We start from the raw sequence: 23,333 nt of genomic DNA, 5'->3' as shown, positions 1-23,333 counted from the left end.
GTAAAATGTTTAGGGAAATAACTGGCGTAAGCCTAGATGAATAGATTGTTTAGAGAATAGCCGGCTCTCTAACCCTGGCTACTGAACCGGAGCACTCCATTATGTTTTTTTATTATTTTTATTTTTATTTTGTGTAAGTTGTTACACGAGTAGTTTTGGGTTACCCATGTCTTTTATGTAAAAATAATCATTTGTACGGTCTCATGTAGCACATATACAATGTATAATACAGTACTCTAGTTTTTTGTGTTATAGTGTATTTATGTATGACTGTTTTTAAGATAATCAAGTTGATACAAAAGGGACTTAGTAGACTAGCCATGCACATGAGTCCGGTGAAAGCTCCTGCGGTGTGTGTGTTCTTCACAGAGGGAACAGATAGCTTTCAAAATATAAACTGATGCGCTCGAACTCACCCATTAAGTATATCTTTTCCGACTGTTGCCAAATTTCCGTTTTCCAATATAGGGGATAAGCTATTACCGTAATATCCGGACCTGGGACAGGTTGACTTATTCGTTTTGATGTTCCCAGAGAACAAAAACACCATACGTTGAAATGCATTCATTCCATTAGGATGATAACCGATAACTTGAGTAACTGTAACCCGATTTTGATCATATTTGATATAAATAAACATTTAGTAAACCTTACGTTTATTCAAATGAGTTTGCGAATCAGCATGCTTAGGCTATGAGGACGGAGTTCTAGGGAGCCGCGGTAAAAATTGGTTTTTCTTTTTCATTCCTAGAACATAAAATGTTTGAATTGTTTTTCAAACATTTTTGTAAAGCTTAGAAACTCAAATGATGATTTAGTAGATTAAAGTGTACTTTATATGGTTCTAGAGAAAAACGGTAAATCTGAAATTTCCATGTTATTTTAAAAATAATAAATAATCTTAAGTAATTTTCTTTTATGGCAAATTGATTTATTTCATACTCGACTTTTAGTGTTTCTCTAAAAACACACTTTACTGTCCTGTAGCAGCAAACCTAAGCACTCACTAAACTTAAGGTTTGATATAGGAAATACATTTTAAAAGGTAAACGACATATTTTAAATATCTTTTGCCATCCCAGATTCAAGAACTTGAATTATACGTATTAGATTTACGTTTGTTGTAGTTGCCCGAGTTCTTCTAGGTAAGAGATTTTTATCACCCCATGAATTTCTCCACCTTGTGTTTCATCTTCAGGTGTCTTCTTGAATTCATATTCTATAACTACACTAATTTATATTTACAATAATATTTACACACATGGTCACTAGTACTGCGGTTGGGTCAATCGGACAGCAACGATGTAGACTTGGCGGAATCATCGTGGATGGTCTTTCTTCCTCAGTTTCATTTCTAGACTTAGGGATGTCGGCATTTGGGCCGATCGACGGTTGAGGTTAATTTGACTCTCCTGGTTTATGGTCGGTGATTTGATCTCTGTTGTTGCTGATGGTTTGGTGCTATGTTTCCAGTTTTGTTTGTTTCAATGTCGCTTTTGTATATTAATTTGAAAATTGTAGGACTGGTGTAGTCTTCTTTTTTGTTTAGGAGGGTGTTCGATCCATTTATATTTTGTAGCTTTCTTTTACTTTTGCCATGGGATTTTGAGTCGGTTTTATTCTGAATTGTGAGGGAGTCGGGAATCGTAGAGTTGTTATGATGACTTGTGTCATGCTCTTTAAATAGTTGACCTGTTCTGTTGGTGTAACCTGTGGTATTGGTTGTTAGATGGTGGTTATAGGAAATATTTTTGTGACTCTCCCATCTTTAACTAGCCTGTCTTTTATATAAGGAATTTTGTAATTTGGAATGAGGTTGGTTTTTACTTTATAGGTAGGTGGGTGTCCAACTCTTTGGAATTTTTAGGTTGATTTGTCTATATAGTTGGTGGATACGTACGTATCTTTTGGTTGGGTCATGTACGTCTGGTTGTATCCTTTTTCATTTGGCTGGTTATCGTGTCAAACCTCGAATGGTCTAATGCTGACAATCCCAGTCTAAGAATTGAAACGGAGGAAGAAAGACCTACTGCCATGATGACTACGCCACTTATTCATCGACGTGTTGTCCGATCGACCCCTACCGCTATTGTACTAGTGACCGTTTATGTATCAATATTTTTGTAAATTTAGACAATAGGTTAGTAATAGGGAGATAAATTCAAGAAGACCCCTGAAGACGCCGCACAAGGTGGAGAAATCCATAGGGCGACACAAACATCTTACCTGCAAGAGGTCAGGCAACAACAACAAAGGTAAATGGGACAATTTTTTGTCAAACACCAATCAGGCAAATAAAAATGTTCCTAGTCTGTAGGTTTGCTGCGGCGGGGGATATTTATTCCTCACAATTTCTTAGCGATTTACTGGTAAGTCTACTGGTCCTTGTGGAGTGTAATTCAATTCCTATCTAGATTTGGGGCATATATACGTTTTTCTGTTTTTGCGGTTTTTCTGTTCTGCGTAATGTAGTTATTTTTGTTATTCGTTCACAATATTTAGGCAGTTTTTGGGGAAGAATCCCCTCTACTTGATCCTTACCTTTGAAATAATAGCTTAACAGCTGATTAAGTAACATACTGTACATTAAATACAAAAAAGTAGTGGGGGAACTTCCCCTCAAACCCCTTAATTATTGTGAACGGAGTAGTAATGCAGAGTCAACAATCATGTACACCATGTAGTTATAAGTTTCTTTTCTCTTCGTATCATTCTGTTAACATTTTATGCTACATGACGGTGCTAGGAAAAAGTAAAGTTTGTAAAGTCAGTAAATCTTAATGTGTTATTGTAGTCTTGTAGAATATAAATGTTAAGAAAATTGTTCTTGTTGGTTTATTTTTTGTGGTATTCAAAGGAAAGAGTAAGGGGTGTAAATTCAAAATTTGAAAGGGGTCAGATATTTTGAAAGAGGGCAGAATTTTAATCTGCCAGGGGCATACATCATATACCAACCCTATCCAGAGGTATTATTAATTAACTTCATATAAGTATCCCAAGTAATTTTTAAAACCTTCCAGCCTAAACTTGTATATAAAAAAACTTTTGCAAATATTATGACAGCTAGCCTACTACTGGACGGAATTACACGAGGGTTGTACCAAAAGAAAGGTTATCGGTCCTATGCAGATGGTAAATAAACAGTACTAACATCCACCGATGGTCGTGATAGAGGCTCATCTTCAATAGCCATAAATAGCGACTCTGCCATGTTCCGTTTCCTCCAATCCGGTTCTTTGTATAGAATTTTGCTGGAATCCCATTTTACTGTATGATTTGTCTCTAATACATGTTCACAGATTCTCGAGCCATACCTATCCTTATTTTTAACCTTTTTAACGTGTTCGTTAATCCTCACCGTCACTGGCCTTGACGTTTGCCCTACGTAGTTTCTACCACACGAACAAGGAATTTTATAGATAATATTTTATAGAACTTCGTATCGCCTAAGTTATAGGTTTCCCCTAAGACAGACCGATGGAAAGAAAGTACCGTTACGTTTAATTTTCAAGATGATCTCGTTCGCATCGCTCAATCACGTCCTGGTTGAAGTTCGTTCGCTACGCTCACTCACCTTTGGGTTGGAGCTTGTTCGCTACGCTCACTCACCTTTAGGTTGGAGCTCGTTCGCTGCGCTCACTTGCCTTCAGGTTAGCTCGTTCGCTACGCTCACTCGCCTCCAGGTTGAAGTTCGTTCGTTACGCTCACTCACCTTTTGGTTGCAAATTAGCTGTTGTCATAAATGTAAAAGAAATAATAGTGCTGCACCCTGTTGGTAATCCTTGTAACTTTAATGCTATTGAACATCATAGAACAGAACCAACTTGTTTAATTGAAACAGCTGTTAAGATTCATTAATTCCATTTCTGATAAGGTTAACATGGGAAACTCCAGAGCCACTGGGGCGAAGCCCTTTTAAGAATTTCGAAACGGGAAATAGTTTACTTCCTATTCGCATACCTACAGAATTTACACACCAAATTTCATAACGATCGGTGAAGTCGTTCCGGAGGAGTTTGCAGACAAACACTGTGACACGAGAATTTTATATATTAGATTTTTTGTGTTTTGCTGTTCATTTTCAGGTTTTAGTTTGGTGAGACGGCTACGAATTCCTAAATTGCATAAACCAGGCATCCCTTTGCGTCCGATAGTAAGTGCAATTGACTCACCGTACTACCAACTATCTAGGTTCCTCTTACCATTGCTGACACCTTACTTTGGTCAATCTGATAGTTTTATAAGAAACTCAAAAGATTTTATTGACAAAATAAACCCACACAAACCCAGCAATAGCACTATGCTCGTCAGCTTTGATGTGACGAACTAATTCCCTAACGTTCCGATCGACCCTTGTTTGACAATTGTGAGGGAAAAGCTTGAAAACGACGTCAATCTAGAAGATAAAACTAAGATCCCCATATCCAACATTATGGAACTACTAACAGTCTGTACTAAGTCAAACTACTTTCAAGTTGAAAATGATTTTTTTGAGCAAACCCAGGGTATGGCGATGGGCGGGGTTCTAAGCCCCATCTTAAGCAATATTTTTATGGATAAATTTGAGCAGGATGCAATTAGATCATTTCAAACCAAACCAAGAATCTGGCTGCGCTATGTAGATGATGTGTTTTGTATGTGGGAGGATTCAATGGAAGAGCTTATGAAATTTAAAGACCACCTAAATAATCAATTAGACTCCATACAATTCACTATTGAACTTGAAAAAGACAATAGGTTACCATTTTTAGACGTACTAGTTGAAAAATTGGATCAAGGCTGGCTTACTAGCGTCTACCGAAAACCCACTGCTACAGGACAATATCTAAACTTTGCTTCTAATCACCCAACTCATGTCAAAACAGGCTTGGTTATCGGTCTTATCAAACGGGCTAAATCTATTTGCAGCAACGACAGCATACTTAAAACAGAACTAGACAGTATAAAACAACATTTAAACAACTGTGGCTATCCCCAATCTATTTTTAATAAGGCCCTAAACAAAGTAAATAACTCCAGATTAGAAGTGATTAGAAGCAAAGTTTAGATTTTGTCCTGTAGCAGTGGGTTTTCGGTAGACGCTAGTAAGCCAGCCTTGATCTAATTTTTCAACTAGTACGTCTAAAAATGGTAACCTATTGTCTTTTTCAAGTTCAATAGTGAATTGTATGGACTCTAATTGATTATTTATAGCCCTCTATATTATAGCCCTCTTGGCATTGAAATAATCAACCCCAACGTCAATACAGTATGATTATATAATTTTACATTTAATTTAACAAAAAAATATTATATTTAAGACCGGAAGGGGGGTTCGGACCACCAGTGTTGCTATGCTGAGTGCATGGAGTGCCTTGATTAGATTTTTATGATGGTTTTGCCCTTTTATGAACTCTTTTTACCCAGTAGAGTGGTAGTTTAATTTCAACCTAACTATAAAGTAACCTATGAACTGGTAAATTCAAAAACAAGATACAAAATGCACTTAGTAATATTGCAAATCACTTGAAGTTTAATTTGGTGTAGTAAAACGTTCAGTTAACCTTGTTAAATAGAAGTAGGTAATTTTTACATTTAGAGTATTATGTATCCATCTTTGCTACACATATATCACTGAGATGGTACATTTAGGTTAACTTCTAAACTTTCTTTAATCGCAAGTGTTAACAACACTTATAATCCTTTGGAAGCAGAGTAATAAATTATGAAATGGGAAAGAATAAAAAATAAGCTGTCTGAGTAATCGAGTGGCTATATAGTGCTTGCCTTCAAATCAGGCCCCTTACACAAAAAGGTAAAAAAGAGTAGAAACACAAATAAATAAAATAATGAATGTTTATTAGGATAAAAAAGTAAAATCACAGTATTTACAAAACATCAGAGAGCATTAAAAAAGTGTAGAGTAATAAATATACAAATAGGCTACATTAACCACATTTCACAAGCAAGAGATAAAACTACATTGATACATTTTTTTTTAATAATAATATTTTTTCAAACTTAATATCTATTAACTATTATTATATAAGGTTTTGTACAGATTTTTCAGGCAAAATTTTGTGCAGGTCCCAGGATATTCTTCTTCTTTGGAATGGCAAGGTCCGGTATTTTGGATTTGGTTGGTCTCCTTGCACTCCTAGTTCTCATGTTTTCTTTATTCTGTAAACACAAATAACATGTTAGTTGTGACAGATTACACAGACAGGCTTACACACAACTACTTTGGGTATAACTCAGAAAACAAACTCATCACTTGCTTACAAAACCCGACTTTTTCGTTGTTTTTTAGTATGGCGTTTATTGAAGGTTGTAAAATATCGTTTTTGTTGATGAAGTTTGTTTGTTTGGTCATTGTTTCGTTGTTTTATAATGCATTTTTAACACTAAACGAATTAAAGGTGCTCAGAGATGTACTGCACTACCGACTGACTACCACGACTCAAATGTCAGCGACCCAATGTCACAGAAATCCGTAACAACTGTTAGCATTATCTGGCCTCTCTTATACCTGTACTTGATGTCCCAATATCGAAAACCCTTAAAATTGTCGTACCTGGATCCACTTCAACCCCCCCCCCCCAAACCAGGCCCTTTCCGCCACCACTACACACAAAACTAACCCCCTGAATCGAGTACACTGACCTACTTAAAGTCACAGCCTTCTGTTCATCAGCACAAGAGACATTTCCTATGCCAAAATTCACCGCCGGTGCAATTAGTGAGTGAAAAGCACCAAAATGGGTTAGGGAGTGTAGAAACTGCTGTGAAAACCTTTTTCTTTGTGGTCTTCTGTGAGATGTCTGGGTACCCAAAAAAACACAATCCCTTGACATTTGATGGAAATATTCCACTCTTTAACCCATTACTGCACTTTACCTTCTATCATTTGCATTAGGACCATAAACTATCTAGTCATATGCCGCTGAATGTCTGAAGGCCTTATTTAAACAGCCACTACTTAAAAAAATGTATTTATTTATGAATGAAGAATTTTCATACGTACAGCATATTTGTTTAAGCAGTTTTTAAACTATGTACTTACATCGACGGGTGAAGGAACGACAAACACGTCGTCTGTTACATTCAAGTCTGGCATGGAGGTAGACCTGCGGCCCAGTCCTGAGCCAGCCCTCGGCGTGGAGTGGGTGGAGGAATCGGTGCGTCTGTCTCCAGTAGATCCAATACTGCCAGTGGATTTTTCCTAGAGAAAATCAATCGAAACGGTTAGTTTGCACTACAAATTAAGACGACACAAGGAAGATTACGATGGAGTTTGTAATTGAAGACAATCTTTCTCTGTGATTGACAAAGTGGTCTGTGGTCACTGACCAAGAAAAGTCTGAAATTTGAGAGTATATTTGTGAGTCACAGTACCTCAAAAGACTAACCAACAGTGCGGGTAAGCCTGTTCCTACTATAAAAAAATTAAAAAAATACAGTGTGATAACTTACAGTTGTAACTGGAATGTCTCCATTGAAAAACGGGTCTGCAGGCAAATACTCCTTAAAGTTCAGGTTTTCATTGGGTACAGATTCAGCTTCTGGGTACTTCTCTCTCAGTTTCCTCACCAACTCCATCCTCGGTGCAGTGGCGACAAACTTCCTCGGATACTGGAGTTGGTCCTTGCTGATCCTCTGAGGAGTCGATCCTGAAACACATGTGAAAACTGTGTTTGAAAACATTCCTGTTGTGTATTTCGTCAAGCATTCACAGTAGAAACTTGATTACAAGCCTATCATGGGGATTACCAAATATGACTTGGTTATCAAGGTCTTGTTAACGAGGTTCCACATTTAAGTGGTCAACCAAAAATGATTTTACTCAACAAAGTACTAATGTTCATTTAACTTACATCATTAGATAAGATCTTATGGTATCGTATCAAAATGTAACAGAATATTTATTTATTCATCTCGGCATTACAGTAAATACATGCAGTTTCAACAAATCAGGTTCCTGTGTCAACAGTGACCAGTGGTAACGAATCAGTGTTTCTCCACAACAATAAAATTCTTAAAACATCTTCTGATGGAGATGGATGTATATTAGGGAAGTATATCATCCAAAATGTGAAGCTGAAGAAAATGATAAATGATTCTATCAGTACGGACAAATTAAACAAATTTGTCAAATATTCAATTATTAAACACATAGAGTAATATTTGAAGAAAGGTTATAGTGCGAAGTAAGTAAAGATAACAATTCATTCTATTCAATTTAAAAAAGTAGTTACACGAAGCAGAACTGGAACAAAACGACGAGCGATTTCTATTCTTTGATGACTTTTGTAACATAACTTCATAGAAGGAAATAAAAGAATAATGCTTGAACAGAAAATTATTACAGAAATGTGTACATGAAATAGGGATACAAACCTTGAGGAACATATTGTTTATAGCTGATCGATTTTAAATTCTCCTCCAACGCCTGAACCACTTGAGAAAGCTCAGGTTTTTCATTCATATTCTGCAGTTTAGTTCGAGCCACGTTATTCTGTTCCCTTAGCGTTTTTTCAAAACGTGTTTCATTCTCAATAAGTTTATCTGTGATTTGTTCAACTAAATTCTCAACTTTACTTTCAGACGCCTGCAAAAAATTCAATACTTAAGTATAAAAAACACATCTTGATTTCACTACCATACAAATTGTTGATATACTAAACGAGTAAATAAATACAGTAAATTAATGGTAAGTGATAAGAAAATTCTGGAAAGAATAGGCAGAAACATTAAATAAAGCAGTATAGTACGCTCTAATTTATACAGATTTCGCTTTCAACCCAAACAACCATTAGATAGAAGCTAGCTGTTACCCACGGGCTTCATCCCCGTTTGACTTCATAAGTATTAATAAAACTATTGATTGGTTAAGTTAAGGGGATTTGCCACTGAAAATAGGTAAAAATCATGAAAAATGGTAAAAATATTTTTTTACATTTCTTTGTACATTGGACCCTATTGCATCCAAAAAGTATGATATAATCCATGTATGAATGTTATTATATGTTATAACCAAGGGGTTTCGCTCTTTACGATAGCTACAAGATCATAGGACACCTTCTCATTCAAACGCGGTTTTCCGCAACATTGAAATTTCACATTTTTCAATACAAAATTTTATATATCTTGAGAGCCACTAAAGGTACATTGTTGAAATTTTTACTACTTATTCTAGACAATATTAGGAAAATATTTAGGTAGAATTAGGTATCTAAGTTAATTAGGTACTGAACAATAACGTTTTTTTTTCAAACTAATTCTTTTTTCTGAAGAAAAATTATATTTAATGTGTCACAGCAAAAAAAGTATGTGAGATATTACTATGAATCTACCTAAATATTACGTTTAGATAACTGTCTTTAAAAAAACACCAAATTTATCAAAATCCATAAAGAACTCTCTTCAGAATATCGATTTATAAAACCCCTAACAAATTGATCGAAAAACCTCTATTTTATTTTTTTACCACCTATAATTTAAATTTAGAAGTAGCCTAAACCAAAATTTTTCCATTTTTTGTTAAACAGTACCCTAGTAGAAAAAAAAATAGTTTCACGACTTTCCTCATTAAATAAAAAAATTCACCCTTTTCAGTGGCGAATCCCCTTAAGCTGAAATAAACATAACAGAATACAGTACAAACAAATAATCACCCTTTTAGAAAGGAATTACGATCTTAACACTAATCCTGAAACCCTACCCAGACTGACGCTAACCGAAACATCCGGTCTGTGAGACCCCATTTGAAAATAATGGACCCCGCTTAGAAACACAAACCGAAACACTGGGCCTGTGAGACCCTGCTTTAAATAAAATACACTAACACTGGGCTTCTGAGACGGGCATGTTATGAACAGACAACCTGTCAAGGTGTCGGCACCCACACAAAATGATGAACAAACAATATATCAACAGGTAGGGAAGGAAAAGGGGTTGGGGGAATGGAATCCTCCAAGTAAACAGTGTTGCCAACATACGTTTGTGAAAATTCCCATGGGGTTGTGAGACCGGGGTTTGCACAAGGTTTCTCGTCATGACAAACATTTTAAGTGTTTATGGGGGTGTGACTTTTAGTTTCCTAAAAGGTTCATGGGTACTTTGGGATTTATATATGGATTTGTAAAATTTAAATAAAGCTAAACTTTTTTTGAATTTGTGATGATAGGCTTACCAGAATGGGAAAGAGTACAAACTGGAACAAGACACACATAACTTAAAAAAAAAACTTTAAACAAAATAAAAATATTTTACAGGCAACAATTCTAATTAAGGAAGATAAGCCTGCTATCCACACAAAAATCCCAAAAACCTATTACTAAGTTTTGTTGCACAGTTTTTAAAGTCCAATTCTTTACATACCTAAGCTTTTTTATATAAAACTGAATTTAAAATATACAAGGGATACCTACAGTCCTGGAATAGTGCTCACTTAGGACTTTTTTATTAATGAATATAGATATAATTTTCTCATTTAGAAAACATAGGCCTATATGCTCTATTTCATATCCTTAACTTGAATATAAATACAGTTTTACGACACTTATTGTTTCAGTAGACAATTCTTATACTTCTATTCTTTCATGCGTTACCTAAACCTAAATAAAATTCATAGTACAAAATAACATGATACAAAAGTAAACTTACCACAACAGTTTGAGACACTTGTTCTGTAAATACGCTAACACTGTTTTCCAGTCGTGAGAGGTTTTGTTGTTGTTTTCCACATAGTACTTGTACTTGCTCTATGTTCTGCTTGACTCCATTCTCAATATGTTCAACATGTGTGTTTACTTCATTCACTAAACTATCAACATTTTCTTTGATCTGTAACAAATTAACAAATGAGTTTTTTGTTAGTTTAAAAAAATAATAGTTCTGCAGCCCTGTAAGTCTTATGATAGTACCAACCCCTATATTTGCTTAACCCTTCCCGGACGGGTGACGGATATATCCGCCTAAGTCTTTGATGGTAAAGGACGGGTGACGGATATATCCGCTTATGGTTTTTGATGTTCCGGACGGGAAGCTGATATATCCGCCTTCTCTTCAGACAGACTGGCAAGTGCTTGAGCATTAACCAGATGTTTTGCGGTACCAAGGCACCACTTTCCTGCCCTCTCCATGGCTGCGCTCTCTCCCACACTCCCCCCTCTCTCCCGCGCCTACCCTCTCCCGCGCCTACCCTCTCCCGCACCTACCCCTCTCCAACGCTCCCCCCTCGACGTTTTGCGCTCAACACTACGTTGTCGTTATTTATTGTTTACATGTTGTTCTTTATTTGTTGCCTAACGTTGTCATGGTCATATCTTCAAAGACGGGTGGCGGATATATCCGCTGCTTTTCTACTCATCCGCAGCAGTAGCGGATATATCCGTCTAGTTAAAACCGAGTAAAAAATTATTTTGACAGTATGAAGTGTTCCATTGTGTTTATTTTATGTATACTTGTATAACAAAACACAAATGAGGAAAATTAATTTTTATTTTTTCCTATAATTTTTCCCCGTTCTATGTCACGATTTTGCCCGTCCGGGAAGGGTTAATGTTCCTAGTTCCTACATCAGTATAATTTCTCAGTGAGTTTGATAGTAAAGAGTTCCGTATCCTAAGTCTACTTAAGTACCGTTCAAAATTGATGGTAAAGTAGAAATAAATTGTCCAAACTCCCAATTATCTGAATCACCTAAAACAAAATTTGTTTACCAGAAAAATTAAACTCATTGCAGTTTGTGATAATAGAGTACATATTTTAAATTTTGTCAATCTTATCAATTATGCTTGAGATATATTAAACCGCATGTAGCAAGGTAAGATCTAGACCACCAACCGATTTCTATAAAATATAGTTTTGTGAACTGAAGCGTTGTTGTACAATGAAATACTACAGAGAAAAGATATACATTTGCCCATTTTATTCTTATAGAGAAAGTAAATAGTTTGCTTGTTTATGGATGTATTTTAATAAAATTTGGCTAATTTATTTATTTCATATCATCGTAGTCTTCCGCGATCACGACGGAATCATTAATATCACCTGCGGCTGTGTAGACATCATCATTGTCTCTCCCAGTCACAGAAACGTTGTTGTCATCTTGCGCATTCGCAACAATAGCGGTAATACCATGACAGGTATGGTATTGGTATCGACTTTTGACGATCGATTCTTGATACCAACACCAACGTCTGAGTATCAGGTGGTATCGAGAATCAACACACCCCTAATTTAAATATAGTGTCCATACCAGCGGAAATTCATGAGAAGGAAACACAAACGTTTTTTGGGAAAGCAATCCAAACCTCTCAAGTAATTCTGGTTTTGAAGGTTCGCTGCAGCCTACTACTGAGCTTACCTCGCTCGATAGAGTCTTCTCCTGTTCTGATTGTTGTTCACTAACTGTTTTCACTTCCTCAACGTTTGATTGGATAGATCCGAGTATCTGCAGATTAGACATAGCTGTTTCTTTCAAAGATTCCGCTCCCTCCTCTGTGGCTGTTGCGCCCGCCAACACTGAGGCGGATTCAGACTTGATAGATGCACAACTGCCTTGTGCGGCTGTCAGGATTGACATCACTTGCTTGATATTCTGAAAAAAAGAAAGGTTAGTGGTAGTTGCCACACGCTATAAATCACTCACCAATGGTTTAGAAACATTTTTTTTTAATAACTCACTTTCTCCCATTAAAATGCACAATGGTCCAGATTAGCTTCTAAAATATTTGTTCAAAGGCTTGTGACGGTGCAATTTCGTCCTGGGACAAAATTGTACTGTCGGCCTCGGATAGCTAATCTAATTGAGTTAGTCCAGGGTTAGTGGTAATAATAATAGTATTTAGTTTTTAAAATATGGGCTCAGATATGGTCGTTAAAGCATCAGCTTTCAGTAAATGACACATTCATCACTGCCCGGGTTAGGCCTTAATTTAAACAAATTAGTAATTTGGCGTTAATTCTGTGAGTGAAACACTGGTCGTAATTAACTAAAATCTTAACTTCGAAAATAAAAACAAACCTCTACTTAATGGATATACCGTGTTTCACTTTTGGAATTAAAACCAACTATACTTACAATTAACCGAATCGATTGTCGCGGGTCCACGAGCTATTTCGCCCTGGCCTAACACCTACTATTCGACGACACCAGAGTTATTTCACCACTGGCTAATTACCAGGCTATTCCGCCCTCGACCTACGGTTTCGCGGTGTATATGCGCGGATCCGAGAGCTTTTCCGCCCTCGGCCTAACCCTAGTATTTGACGCTTCCAGGGTTATTCCACCACTGGTTATTACCGGGCTATTCCGCCCTCGACCTATCGTCTCGTTATATCCGCGGGCCAGAGAGCTATTCCGCCCTCAGCCTAACCCTAGTATTCGACGCTTCCAGGGTTATTCCACCACTGGTTATTACCGGGCTATTCCGCCCTCGCCCTACCAGGGAGATGTTGCTAGCTATTCGCCCAGCACTCAAGTCCGACTGTCCCGTGTCCTGCGCGGCTTTTATAGGGATCGCGACGCTAGCGCAGTACGTGACCGCTCGGAGAACTAATGACCTTGCGCGGGACATTTGAAATCGTCTGAACGCTCGCTTTCTGATCTCGTAATATTTTTACCGTTACAGGCTGTTCCAAGCTTTTAGTTAAACCCTTAGAATTTTTTAACAATTTAAACAAAAAAATGGAAAACTAAAGTAAATTTTTAAAAGTGGCAAAAAATGTTAATGTTTTAAATTATAGACCAGTGGCAGTATTGTCTATACCATACTGGTATAGGCCTATAGAGGAATCTCGATCACATCCACATGACAGATGGGCTAAAATACACCCAGTTGCGTTTGGGTGAAGTTCAAGAACTCCAAATTTTGCCAACTCTAAAAAAAAAAAATATTTTAATAAACAGAGCGATTGACAAACTCCAAATTTCACCAAGTCCAATAGCAAAAAAAAAAAAATGTTAAATAATTATCGTTCCACAAGCTCCAAAATTCACATATATCAAAAGAACAGTCCTGGCCAGCAGTTGCCACGGTCAGATATCAGACTCCACACAATATACGGTGTAAGCCACGCGCCGCAAAACAAAATTGTTGGTCTGTTAATGCTTTGTAAAGAATGTAGAATTGAAAACCTAATCCAACCCAACCTAACCTAACCATGGCGGACAGTGCCTGCAATGTGACCGTGGAAACCCCTGCAGCAACTTCTGGCCGGGACTGTATTTGGTGAATTTTGGAGCTTGTGAAACGCGCTGCTTATTAAATTAACGTCATTGGAGTTTGTGAAAAACTCCCTTGTGTTTTGATACCAATTGATGATAGTAATAAAATACTTAAAACTCCACACTCACTTTGTTGAACTGGTCGACAAGGTTGTTGATTATGATCGGTTTAGCAACAACTTCTTTATTTTTACGTCTTATAGCTTCAACTTGATCAACAATTTTAGTGGAAAACTGCATTAACGACACATGGTTCTCTGTGATTTCAGAGATCTTCTTCTGTCTGGTTTCGAACTGAAAACATATTTACACTTGTAATTAAGTAAATAAATACACAGGAAATACTTTCTATCTGATTCAGAATTATGTCACAATGATATGATTTGATTTAAAAATCAAATAAAACAGACAACATAATATCAGTTTTAAATTGTAAAATATTTATTTCAGTGGTATCAGAATCAGATATAGATAATTTTCAGAGAAGCACATAGTTAGGTATACATTACTTAAGAGATACACAACTAAATTGCCTAAAACAAATTTCTGACAGTGATAGCACAAAGTCAAAGAGTTAACAACAGATTAAACTAGATATTTTGACCAGTAATGATAAATAAGTAAATTCAGTTTTTGTTTCTACCCTGGCGAGATTATTGCTTCCCTCCTCAGTGATTTTGGTGATGAGATTCAGCTGATCTTGAATGTTCTTCATCGAGGGCAGAATATGTGACTTGATCACGTCTTTGTAAAGGTTAACCGAGTGTTGTATTATTTCCTCCCCTCGTGACTTGCAAGAATTGACTTGACCAGTAAACTCCGTTTGCTGGAACGAAACAAAAAACGACACCTTAAAAACTATTAACTAAAAAGATCAATGTAAAATATACATATGACTTTCATAGTCACCTGCCATCGTATATCTACAGGGAGTCTCCTTAACTACCTTACAAACTCCAAACTGGCACATGAAACACAATCTTTACACTATATGCACAAACATGGGACTATGTCACTGTCACTGACAGCATTTTAAACTAAGAAGAGAGGTTTCAGGCCTACTGGTCCATAATAACTACTATGGTCCATTAGGCCAGAAAACTCTCTCTTCCTTAGTTGAAAATGCTGTAAGTGACAGTGAAATATTCTAATGTTTTGTGTATATGGTGTAGTTTTGTGTATCTTGTGCCAGTTTGGACTCTTTTCCATTCAGGTAAGCCTGCTACCTGTGGAGCTTAACCTCAACAATTAAAATGTCCCAGTAAGAAGGCACTCTTCAGGTCACGTGAGTGCTAGCGCATGCGCGAGAGCGAGGAGACGACGAGAGATGACTAGAAGTTTTGTCTTGCCGCTGCCATCGAACATCCAACATGCGTACGTGCTAGGACGCTAGGGACAGGGGGTAAGGACCCCACATTAGTTATGGTGTTAGGTGTTAGTAATGTAATTATTCTGAATTCACATAATTGTTTTCAGGTCATGTAGTCAAAAATGTTCATCTAATTTCCCGTGTCATTATTGTAATATTAATATTTCTGTATTTAATGGGTTATTATTTATTAATATTTAATGGGTTAAATCATCAAAGCTGGCTTTTTGGGCCAGTGACTAGCGGTAAATTGTCTCCTCAGGTTGAATAAATGAGGCCAGTTTTCGTTTCCAACACGAACAGTTTGGTTATGGTAATCATTCACATGACCAATTCACCCAAAATGTAGCCGTGTGTACCACATGCTACCCTCACTAAATATTCAAATAGTCTAGGCCTCTGTACTCTGTGGCACAACCTTAACATACAAAAATTGGGGAAATTCAGGTCTGGTTAGCTATTTATTATGCTTTACGCTACAGTGGCAAATTTTCTTACGTTTACCTATGTGGTAGTAAATTAAACATATACATACATATTAGTCATATTACAACAAAACACGTGTTATCAGCTGACAAGACAAAAGTTCGTTGACTTTGCACATCACAGTAACAGCAAAACCTCCAGCTTGTAACCCCAGTAATTGTGCTCAAACTTTCAACAACAAAATTTTACAGAACATAAAAATGTTGTAGTTTACCAAAATGATTACTTCTTTTATAAAAAAATATATTAAAAAATCTGGGATACATTATAAAATTCTGTAGGGGTTTCAGGACATCTGTGATCTGAAATTGGGGTCTTATCTTGAAGAAGAGGTTCAGAGAGCTGTAGACACCCTATACTAGGATGAAGATGAACAAGAAGTATTTCAATACATACCTTATTGTGAAGTGTTTCATTCCTCGACTGTGCAAGGGCTTTCATCTGGTGTTCAAAAGATTTAATGGTTGATAAAACATTATGGTTCTCTTCTTCAAATAATCTGTTCACAGTACCTTAAACAAAATCAATTGATAACTTAAAAACTTAGGCTCCATCTTATTGATACTAATTTACAAAGATTTTAATGGGTTCTTGGTATCAAATGCGCTTTGCTGATCAGTCTCAAAAAGAATTTATAATTGTATTGTTAATCGATTTGTATGTCAAGTATTCAAACAAAATGTACCCATTTACGTTTTCATGTGGAGTTTTTTAAGAGAGCATATAATATTGAAGATAAATGTAGATTTCATCTAGCTTATAAATTTAACTCTGATACTTCATCACAAAAACAGATCACAAAGCTTACTGGCATTTTTGATAACTTCTTTCACAAACTGCTTTTCTTCGTCAAGGAACGAATCAAGCTTGCTTTTGAAGTCCGCAACCTTCTTGCTAGCATTTTCCTTGTAGCGACCCAACATCTGCAGGTTGTCTGACTCGTTAGACCTGTGAAGCACAACAAGTTTGCAATTTATAGGAAAAATTGAAATTTCATACATTATACCTAAAAAGAACTAAATCAAGTAAATATACGATTTTCAAATATAGCAACAATGTCTTATCAAGGCTAAACAAAACTTAAAACATTTATTCTTACTGTAAAAACATACTAGACCTAATGTTTACAATAAAGTTGATCAATTTTAGTTTTTCTATTTTCAAGCCCATTTCATTATTACCAAACTTGTCTAATTGAAATTTTCTTTAATATTCTTTGACGTTTAAACCATCTGACATTCACTATATTAAATGATAGGCTGAAATAAATGGGTGACTGCAATAAAAATATAACATGAGGTTTAAATTATTATAACGTCTTCAATCACGTTTCATCTGCATAATTTTTCTCTGATAACAAACACAGAGGATGATTTGGACAAATATTTACTTACTGCTTTCTATCAATTTTGTCGTGCAATCGATTGCTCTGGTCTAAGAGGTTTTCCAGCACAGACTTGCAAGTTTTTGCTTGCTCTGTCAGACTGCCTTCGGTCTTTTCATATTCTTTGATAAAATATTCCCTGACAACGACTTCCTTTGCGAATTCTTTCATCTTCTCTTGACATCTTTGGCTTTCGATTCTGAACAGATTATCAAGCTCTTCATATTCGGCACACTTGTCGTCAAAGTCGGAGCTTAAGGAACTGAACATTTCCTAGAGCAAAAATACTGTATTAAATCGAGCTATGAGTACTAATACAAATATTATAAAAACTAGTGCACCTGTTGCTCGAATTCAAGCAATTGCATAGTTAGTATTACAGGCGTTATTTCAAAACGAATAATCCTGACAGTCATATAATTTCCGATGTAAAAGAGTCAACTCCACGATAATGTAATCAACCACTCCACTCCAGTTTCCGAAACTGAAAACGAACTCACTCTGAGTTCAAGCCCGAGGACTTTTAGCCCAGGCGCATATTGAGCTGTGCGGCACGATCCGGGCAGTGCAGCACAGCACAGGGCAGAATTGGGCAAAAAGTCTGTGTTGCACAGTTGACATCGCATATTGGGAAGCAGAGTCGTACAGTTTTCGTATAGGAGTGACACAGTTTCTTGTGTGAACACGTTGTTAAATATTAGGATTTGAGTTATGAGTCAGATTCAGGTGCTGATTTAGATTTATTGTTTCTTAGAACAAGAAAGAAAGGGCGAAAAATTTGCAATGTTTAGTGATTTTCGTATTTTCTCCCAGATTTCACTCCTGTAATTACTCTTTATATACTTACTATGAATGGTAACGTAAAAAATTGATAAAAACGCACAATTTCTATTAATTATCCTCTAGATCCGTCACAAAACACTAGTCAACCCGGCGCAGGTGAGCAATGCGGCACAGACACTTGTGACTCGACCACAAGTGCGCGCAGTCCACGTGCGGGACTGCACTGCCCTGCGCTGCGCTGCGCCATAATATGCGCGTGTCCTAGCAAATACATGGTTTACAAAACACTGCCCTGCGCTGCACTACGCTGCGCTGCTCCGACTGCGTCTCAATATGCGCCGGGCCTTATAACAGGAATTGGTGAAATGGGGCGTCTACACAAAAAATACTTTCATTATTAACGGAGGAGTAGTGTTTTGTAGAAATCACCTTCACGTATTATATATAAGGATAATAGTGTGCAGGCTATTTCCTGCAAACACAGTTAAATTAAGAGATTTAACTTATATTAATTTAAATTGACAGCTTTGAATTTCCAAACAAATGGGTCTTAGGACTCAACAGTTGATTTGCCACTAAAAATCTTTTTCTCTGGTCACAATATCAGGTTTTGGATAATAAAGAATGGTTTTAAAGGACTAAAACTAAAATATGTATCTTCTACTGCGTTAAACAAGTTCAAAGAGTCAACCATTCCGTTATCAACACCATCTTTGAACGTCCTTCCTGCAAGAAGCGGATTTTCAGGATTTACGAGACAATAATTTAAAATGGAATTACCACAGTAAAGAATTACATATATTAAAAATTGAAAAAAAACTTTTTTCAATCTCAGAAAAAATTTTGGTAGAAAAACAGAATACTACACTTTTGAATTTAATTGTTATGTTATTTTAATTACCTTTGATTGTTCGTACGACTCTTTGATTCGTGAATATTTTTCATGTGAGTCTTTCACTTGGTCGTCCAGCTCTTTCATTCGGCTTATCATTTCTTCATGAGACTCTTTAGAGATATAGAACCCCTCTCCTTGCCTGACAGCTTCCAGGTCTTTTTTGAGCTTCATTATTTCTTCAGACGCAACCTATCAAAACAAAGTAAGTGTAACAAGCGAGAACAGGTCTGTTGAAGACTACATGAAGGGTATACCCAGAAACTGCTTGAAATTAGTTAAGCACAGCTTTACAATAAAGACTGTAGGCCCTACTTTGAAAAAAAATGTTGCAGAAAAAGTGTGAAGCAAAATAAAGTTTTATAAAGTTTCACCTGCATAAAGTCCTTCTTGGAGATGGTCTGGTTTCTCACTGGCTTGTTCTTGATGGATCTCGCTTTGGAAGCATAGTTCAGTGTGCTCTCCGTTTCATCCAGGTTGGCCTGCGCTGGAGATATTGTTCCGATGATGCAGGTCTTAGTCTTGCCACCAAGCGAGTCTTGTAAAAACCTTGTCAGTTTTGACTCTCTATAAACAAGAAAATCCTTCACACACCGATATCCTTAATTGTTTATTGAAGTTTATAAAATTAAATCCATGAAATATAGTGGAAATGTTAATGTTTTTAGAGTTCTATAACCAAGAAATAATTATTATTTGCTGATTACTCAAGATGTATTTTTCTTTTTCATGCTTTTAAGCACAAATGGTTAACTTTTTGCGAGAAGCACTTACTTTCTTAAGCTTAGGTTGCATTCTGAATATTTGTACCTGTAAGGGATGTGTGGGTTGTTCTCCGTCAAGCATGTTATGACTCGGCCTAACGTCAACAGAGACTTGTTTATGTTTGAAGCCTCTGCAAGTCTCTTGTTAACCCCCGTTGCAGATTTGTGTATGTTTTCGCTGGCTCCGGACTTGGACACGTTTTCACTTCCAGCCAAATCCACGAGGTGGAGTTTGCCACATCGCAGTACATCATCTTTGCCAGCAACTGCACTCTCCTTGATATTCACGTTGATCGTAAAAATTGTGTGTGATCGGCTGAAACATTCCATCATATGTTAGAAGCAAATCAAACCGATCAGCATAATAGGATCATGAGATTACTTATATGATTTGAACAACATTAACTCACCATCATCAACAATGAATTTCAAACGTACTTATATGAATTGCAACAAAAGATCATATTAGAATAATTTAAGTTTTTTTTTACACTGGTATCAAGCTCATATCACCCTAAAAGCATCTATAAAGCTTGATTTATTTCAATTAAGAATCAATAATTACCATCAAGATAAACTTTCCTATTACAGTAGTACTGTACATCTGTAACAAGTCTATCATGGGGATTGGGGATTGTCAAATATGACTTGTTATCAAGGTAGACTTCTTATCAAGTTTTGCAGTAAGTTAGGGGTGGTAAAAATCAAGAGCATCTAAAATGACACTTGTTATCATGAGTGACTTGTGATTGAGGGTCTTATGGAAGTTCCTTTGTACTACAAAAGCATAGTGTGATACAAATTATGAACTTCATTAAATTTTAATCATTAACAAAAACTGACTTGTATCTTACCTTGAGTTGAGGTTCATCTGAGTCGCAGCCACCTGTCTCTTCTCCGCTCCATGCTGAAGGAGTTTAAACACCTCCTCTTTGCTTTTGACAGGTGTTGGCAAAAGACCTTTCACAATCACTCCTCCTTCCAAATCGTCAATCAGTCTGGAAGTAAAAACACTGTGTGTGAAATCCAGCAAATTGTACATGCTACTATTTGAATGTACCCAAAGCCTTAATAAAGAGAGAAGGCAAGGAAATTAAAAATCAAAACACATCTTCAGTGTTTGTTGCAACATCTACGATCATGGGAGATGGTCATTGCAACATTGTGGTGAGTCGGTGGCTCAGTTGGTAGCGTCACGGACTTTGGGCCCAAGGCAGAAGTGTCGTGGGTTCGGATCCTGGTCACTGCCACAAACTTTTATCAGTACAGTTCACCTTTGTACTGTACCGGCTCACCCCTTGCTTTGCTGGATACGTTCCACGCACAGATCTGTAGTCTATGTGGACGGGCAAATGCAAGGTTAAAAGAGGCCGCCAACCTCTTTAAAAAAAAAAAAAAACATTGTGATCATCTCTCCAGATTGCAGCAACATTCATGAACTTTTTTTTGTGTTCGGAATTTTTAAAGGCTCGAAAGCATTGAAAGAGAATGAATGAAACGCTGTACGTGAATGGACCATTATCCACAGGCTAATAGTGTTTATCGAAAACCGAAAACTAACTTCCCCGTCCTAAACAAAATCCAAAGACGTGCTCCTCCATAAAAAAAGTCACTTGTACTTTACATTTCCAGAAACACCTGACATGTTCTTTTTGGATAATATGCATGCAAATCTATATACATATTTTATTTTGCGTTTCAGATCATGTACAGTTAAAACGTGAAGCCACAGAAACCTTTTCAAACTTTAGAACCACGGTAATCAAACGATCAACCAAAACCCATTTATCCAGAGGTTGATACTGCTACAGTTTTTATTTGTAAATTTCTAACATTGAAACTTGAAAGTACTGTAAATTACAAGTCCAAAAATGGTGGCCATTTTGCTGTCTGAATAGAATCGTTTTATTGAATAATGAATATACATGTAATAGACAGAGTCACAATTATTATAAAGACGCATTAATGTCTAATTATCTAGAATATCCACTTTAGGATCATTTATTAAAAAGTCCAATAATCAAGAACATCTAGATCCGGTTTAGAACTATTTAAAGATTATTGATAAACTGACTTTTCTCATGATCGAACCGGCAACCAACTAGATTGAACACTCCGAAACCTAAATAAACTTAAGTTGTTAAGAATGTACCGTAGAACACAAGGGCCAATTTAAAAATTTTAAGAAATGTTTGTGAGGATAGCAGGCTTACTTGAATGGGAAGAGTCCAAACTGGCACACTAGACGTAACACTACAAAAAACATTAAATTCACTGCCACTGACAGCACTTTCAACTAAGAAAGAGAGTTTTCTTCAGGTATAAAATGGTGGCCGGGGAGTTGTTGAGACTAACAAGGTAAAAAAAGGCTGTGTGTCTTAACAACTCCCCGTCACCATTGGACCTGAAGAAAACTCTTTCTTCCTTAGTTGAAACTGTTGAAAGTGCTGTCAGTGACAGTGAAATATTCAAATTTTTTGTGTTTACAGTGTAAAGTTTGCTATCCCTTTTGCCTGTTCGGACTCTTTCCCATTCAGGTAAGCCTGCTTCCTAACAAAAAATCTTTAGTAGAGTATTTGGATTCATTTTCCCTGCTGCTTTCTGCAGACATCCATCCCCTGACTACTTTACCACAATGTTCCACAATACTTACTTAAGGTCTGTTTCTTCATTATCCTTAAGGAGACTTCGCAACCTTTCATTGTACAATTCCATGTACGACACCGACACTTGGTATTCACACGCTTGAATGGAAAGTTCATGGAACAAGTCGTGCATGGCTCTCGGGACAATTCCTGCGTGGACGCTCTACAGTAACAAATGAGTGTAATTACTCGTTGGTTAGAGATCAAATTTTTTTTTTCTTTGAGAACTTAATTTTTTGCAGTTATTTTTGTAAGCAAAAAATGTTACATAAATAGGCTACATTGAGTCTGGTGTGAAAAACATTGAGTCTTTATGCTGGAAATGTTTCCAATCCATTACGGTTCATCATCAACAGCAATAGATTGTAAATCAGCAAATGGTTCGATATTTTGTTAAACTCAAATGGACTAATAAACAAATCAACACAAAACATATTTACATCATCATTAGTTGGACGTACAGAACTAACAATCAAATTGGCTACAGCTGTTCCATAAGGATGACAAATCTACTATCTTTTATCTATGACTTAACTTACCTCTTCCCAACATGCATCAGGGTCCTGGTCCCCCGTCATGGTGTAAGTTTTCCCAGTTCCAGTCTGGCCGTAGGCAAACACTGTACAGTTGTAGCCCTGAAGCACTTCTTTGATCATCGGCTTTACAACCGCATTGTAAATGACAATCTGCGAAAATCAGCAAGCTTAAATATCTCACTGCCGGTATAAATATTAGTGGTAGGATGCATCCAGACTTGCTAAAGTAATAAAAACAACATACAATCGGTTTAACAACTGC

At 36.6% G+C, this 23,333-nt stretch overlaps 1 protein-coding gene across 4 annotated transcripts in view; it reads right to left on the bottom strand.

Moving 5' to 3' along the window:
• Positions 1–5,817: 5,817 nt before the first annotated feature.
• Positions 5,818–23,333, bottom strand: part of LOC128987110 (kinesin-like protein Klp61F) — a 29,270-nt gene continuing 11,754 nt past the window's right edge. For 3 of the 4 annotated variants that reach the window (XM_054407831.1, XM_054407822.1, XM_054407813.1), the window contains 17 exons: positions 23,075–23,221; positions 22,544–22,698; positions 20,745–20,888; positions 19,937–20,206; positions 19,501–19,693; positions 19,136–19,318; positions 17,462–17,724; positions 16,876–17,015; positions 16,464–16,579; positions 14,856–15,038; positions 14,342–14,506; positions 12,350–12,583; positions 10,645–10,824; positions 8,377–8,587; positions 7,453–7,649; positions 7,043–7,201; positions 5,818–6,159 (listed from right to left, as the gene is read on the bottom strand). In XM_054407831.1, coding sequence (XP_054263806.1) covers positions 6,046–6,159; positions 7,043–7,201; positions 7,453–7,649; positions 8,377–8,587; positions 10,645–10,824; positions 12,350–12,583; positions 14,342–14,506; positions 14,856–15,038; positions 16,464–16,579; positions 16,876–17,015; positions 17,462–17,724; positions 19,136–19,318; positions 19,501–19,693; positions 19,937–20,206; positions 20,745–20,888; positions 22,544–22,698; positions 23,075–23,221 — 3,054 coding nt within the window. In that variant the 3' untranslated portion in view covers positions 5,818–6,045. The remainder of the gene's footprint in view (positions 6,160–7,042; positions 7,202–7,452; positions 7,650–8,376; positions 8,588–10,644; positions 10,825–12,349; positions 12,584–14,341; positions 14,507–14,855; positions 15,039–16,463; positions 16,580–16,875; positions 17,016–17,461; positions 17,725–19,135; positions 19,319–19,500; positions 19,694–19,936; positions 20,207–20,744; positions 20,889–22,543; positions 22,699–23,074; positions 23,222–23,333) is intronic. The other variant, XM_054407839.1, reaches the window with a different exon arrangement.

The sequence above is a fragment of the Macrosteles quadrilineatus genome, unplaced genomic scaffold, assembly GCF_028750875.1.
Source record: "Macrosteles quadrilineatus isolate MER2022 unplaced genomic scaffold, UCM_ALF_1.0 Scaffold_1__1_contigs__length_201487025, whole genome shotgun sequence".
Taxonomy (NCBI): Eukaryota; Metazoa; Arthropoda; class Insecta; order Hemiptera; family Cicadellidae; genus Macrosteles; species Macrosteles quadrilineatus.
Note: the sequence above shows the minus strand (reverse complement) of the source record. Positions and strands in the feature narration are given on the sequence as shown.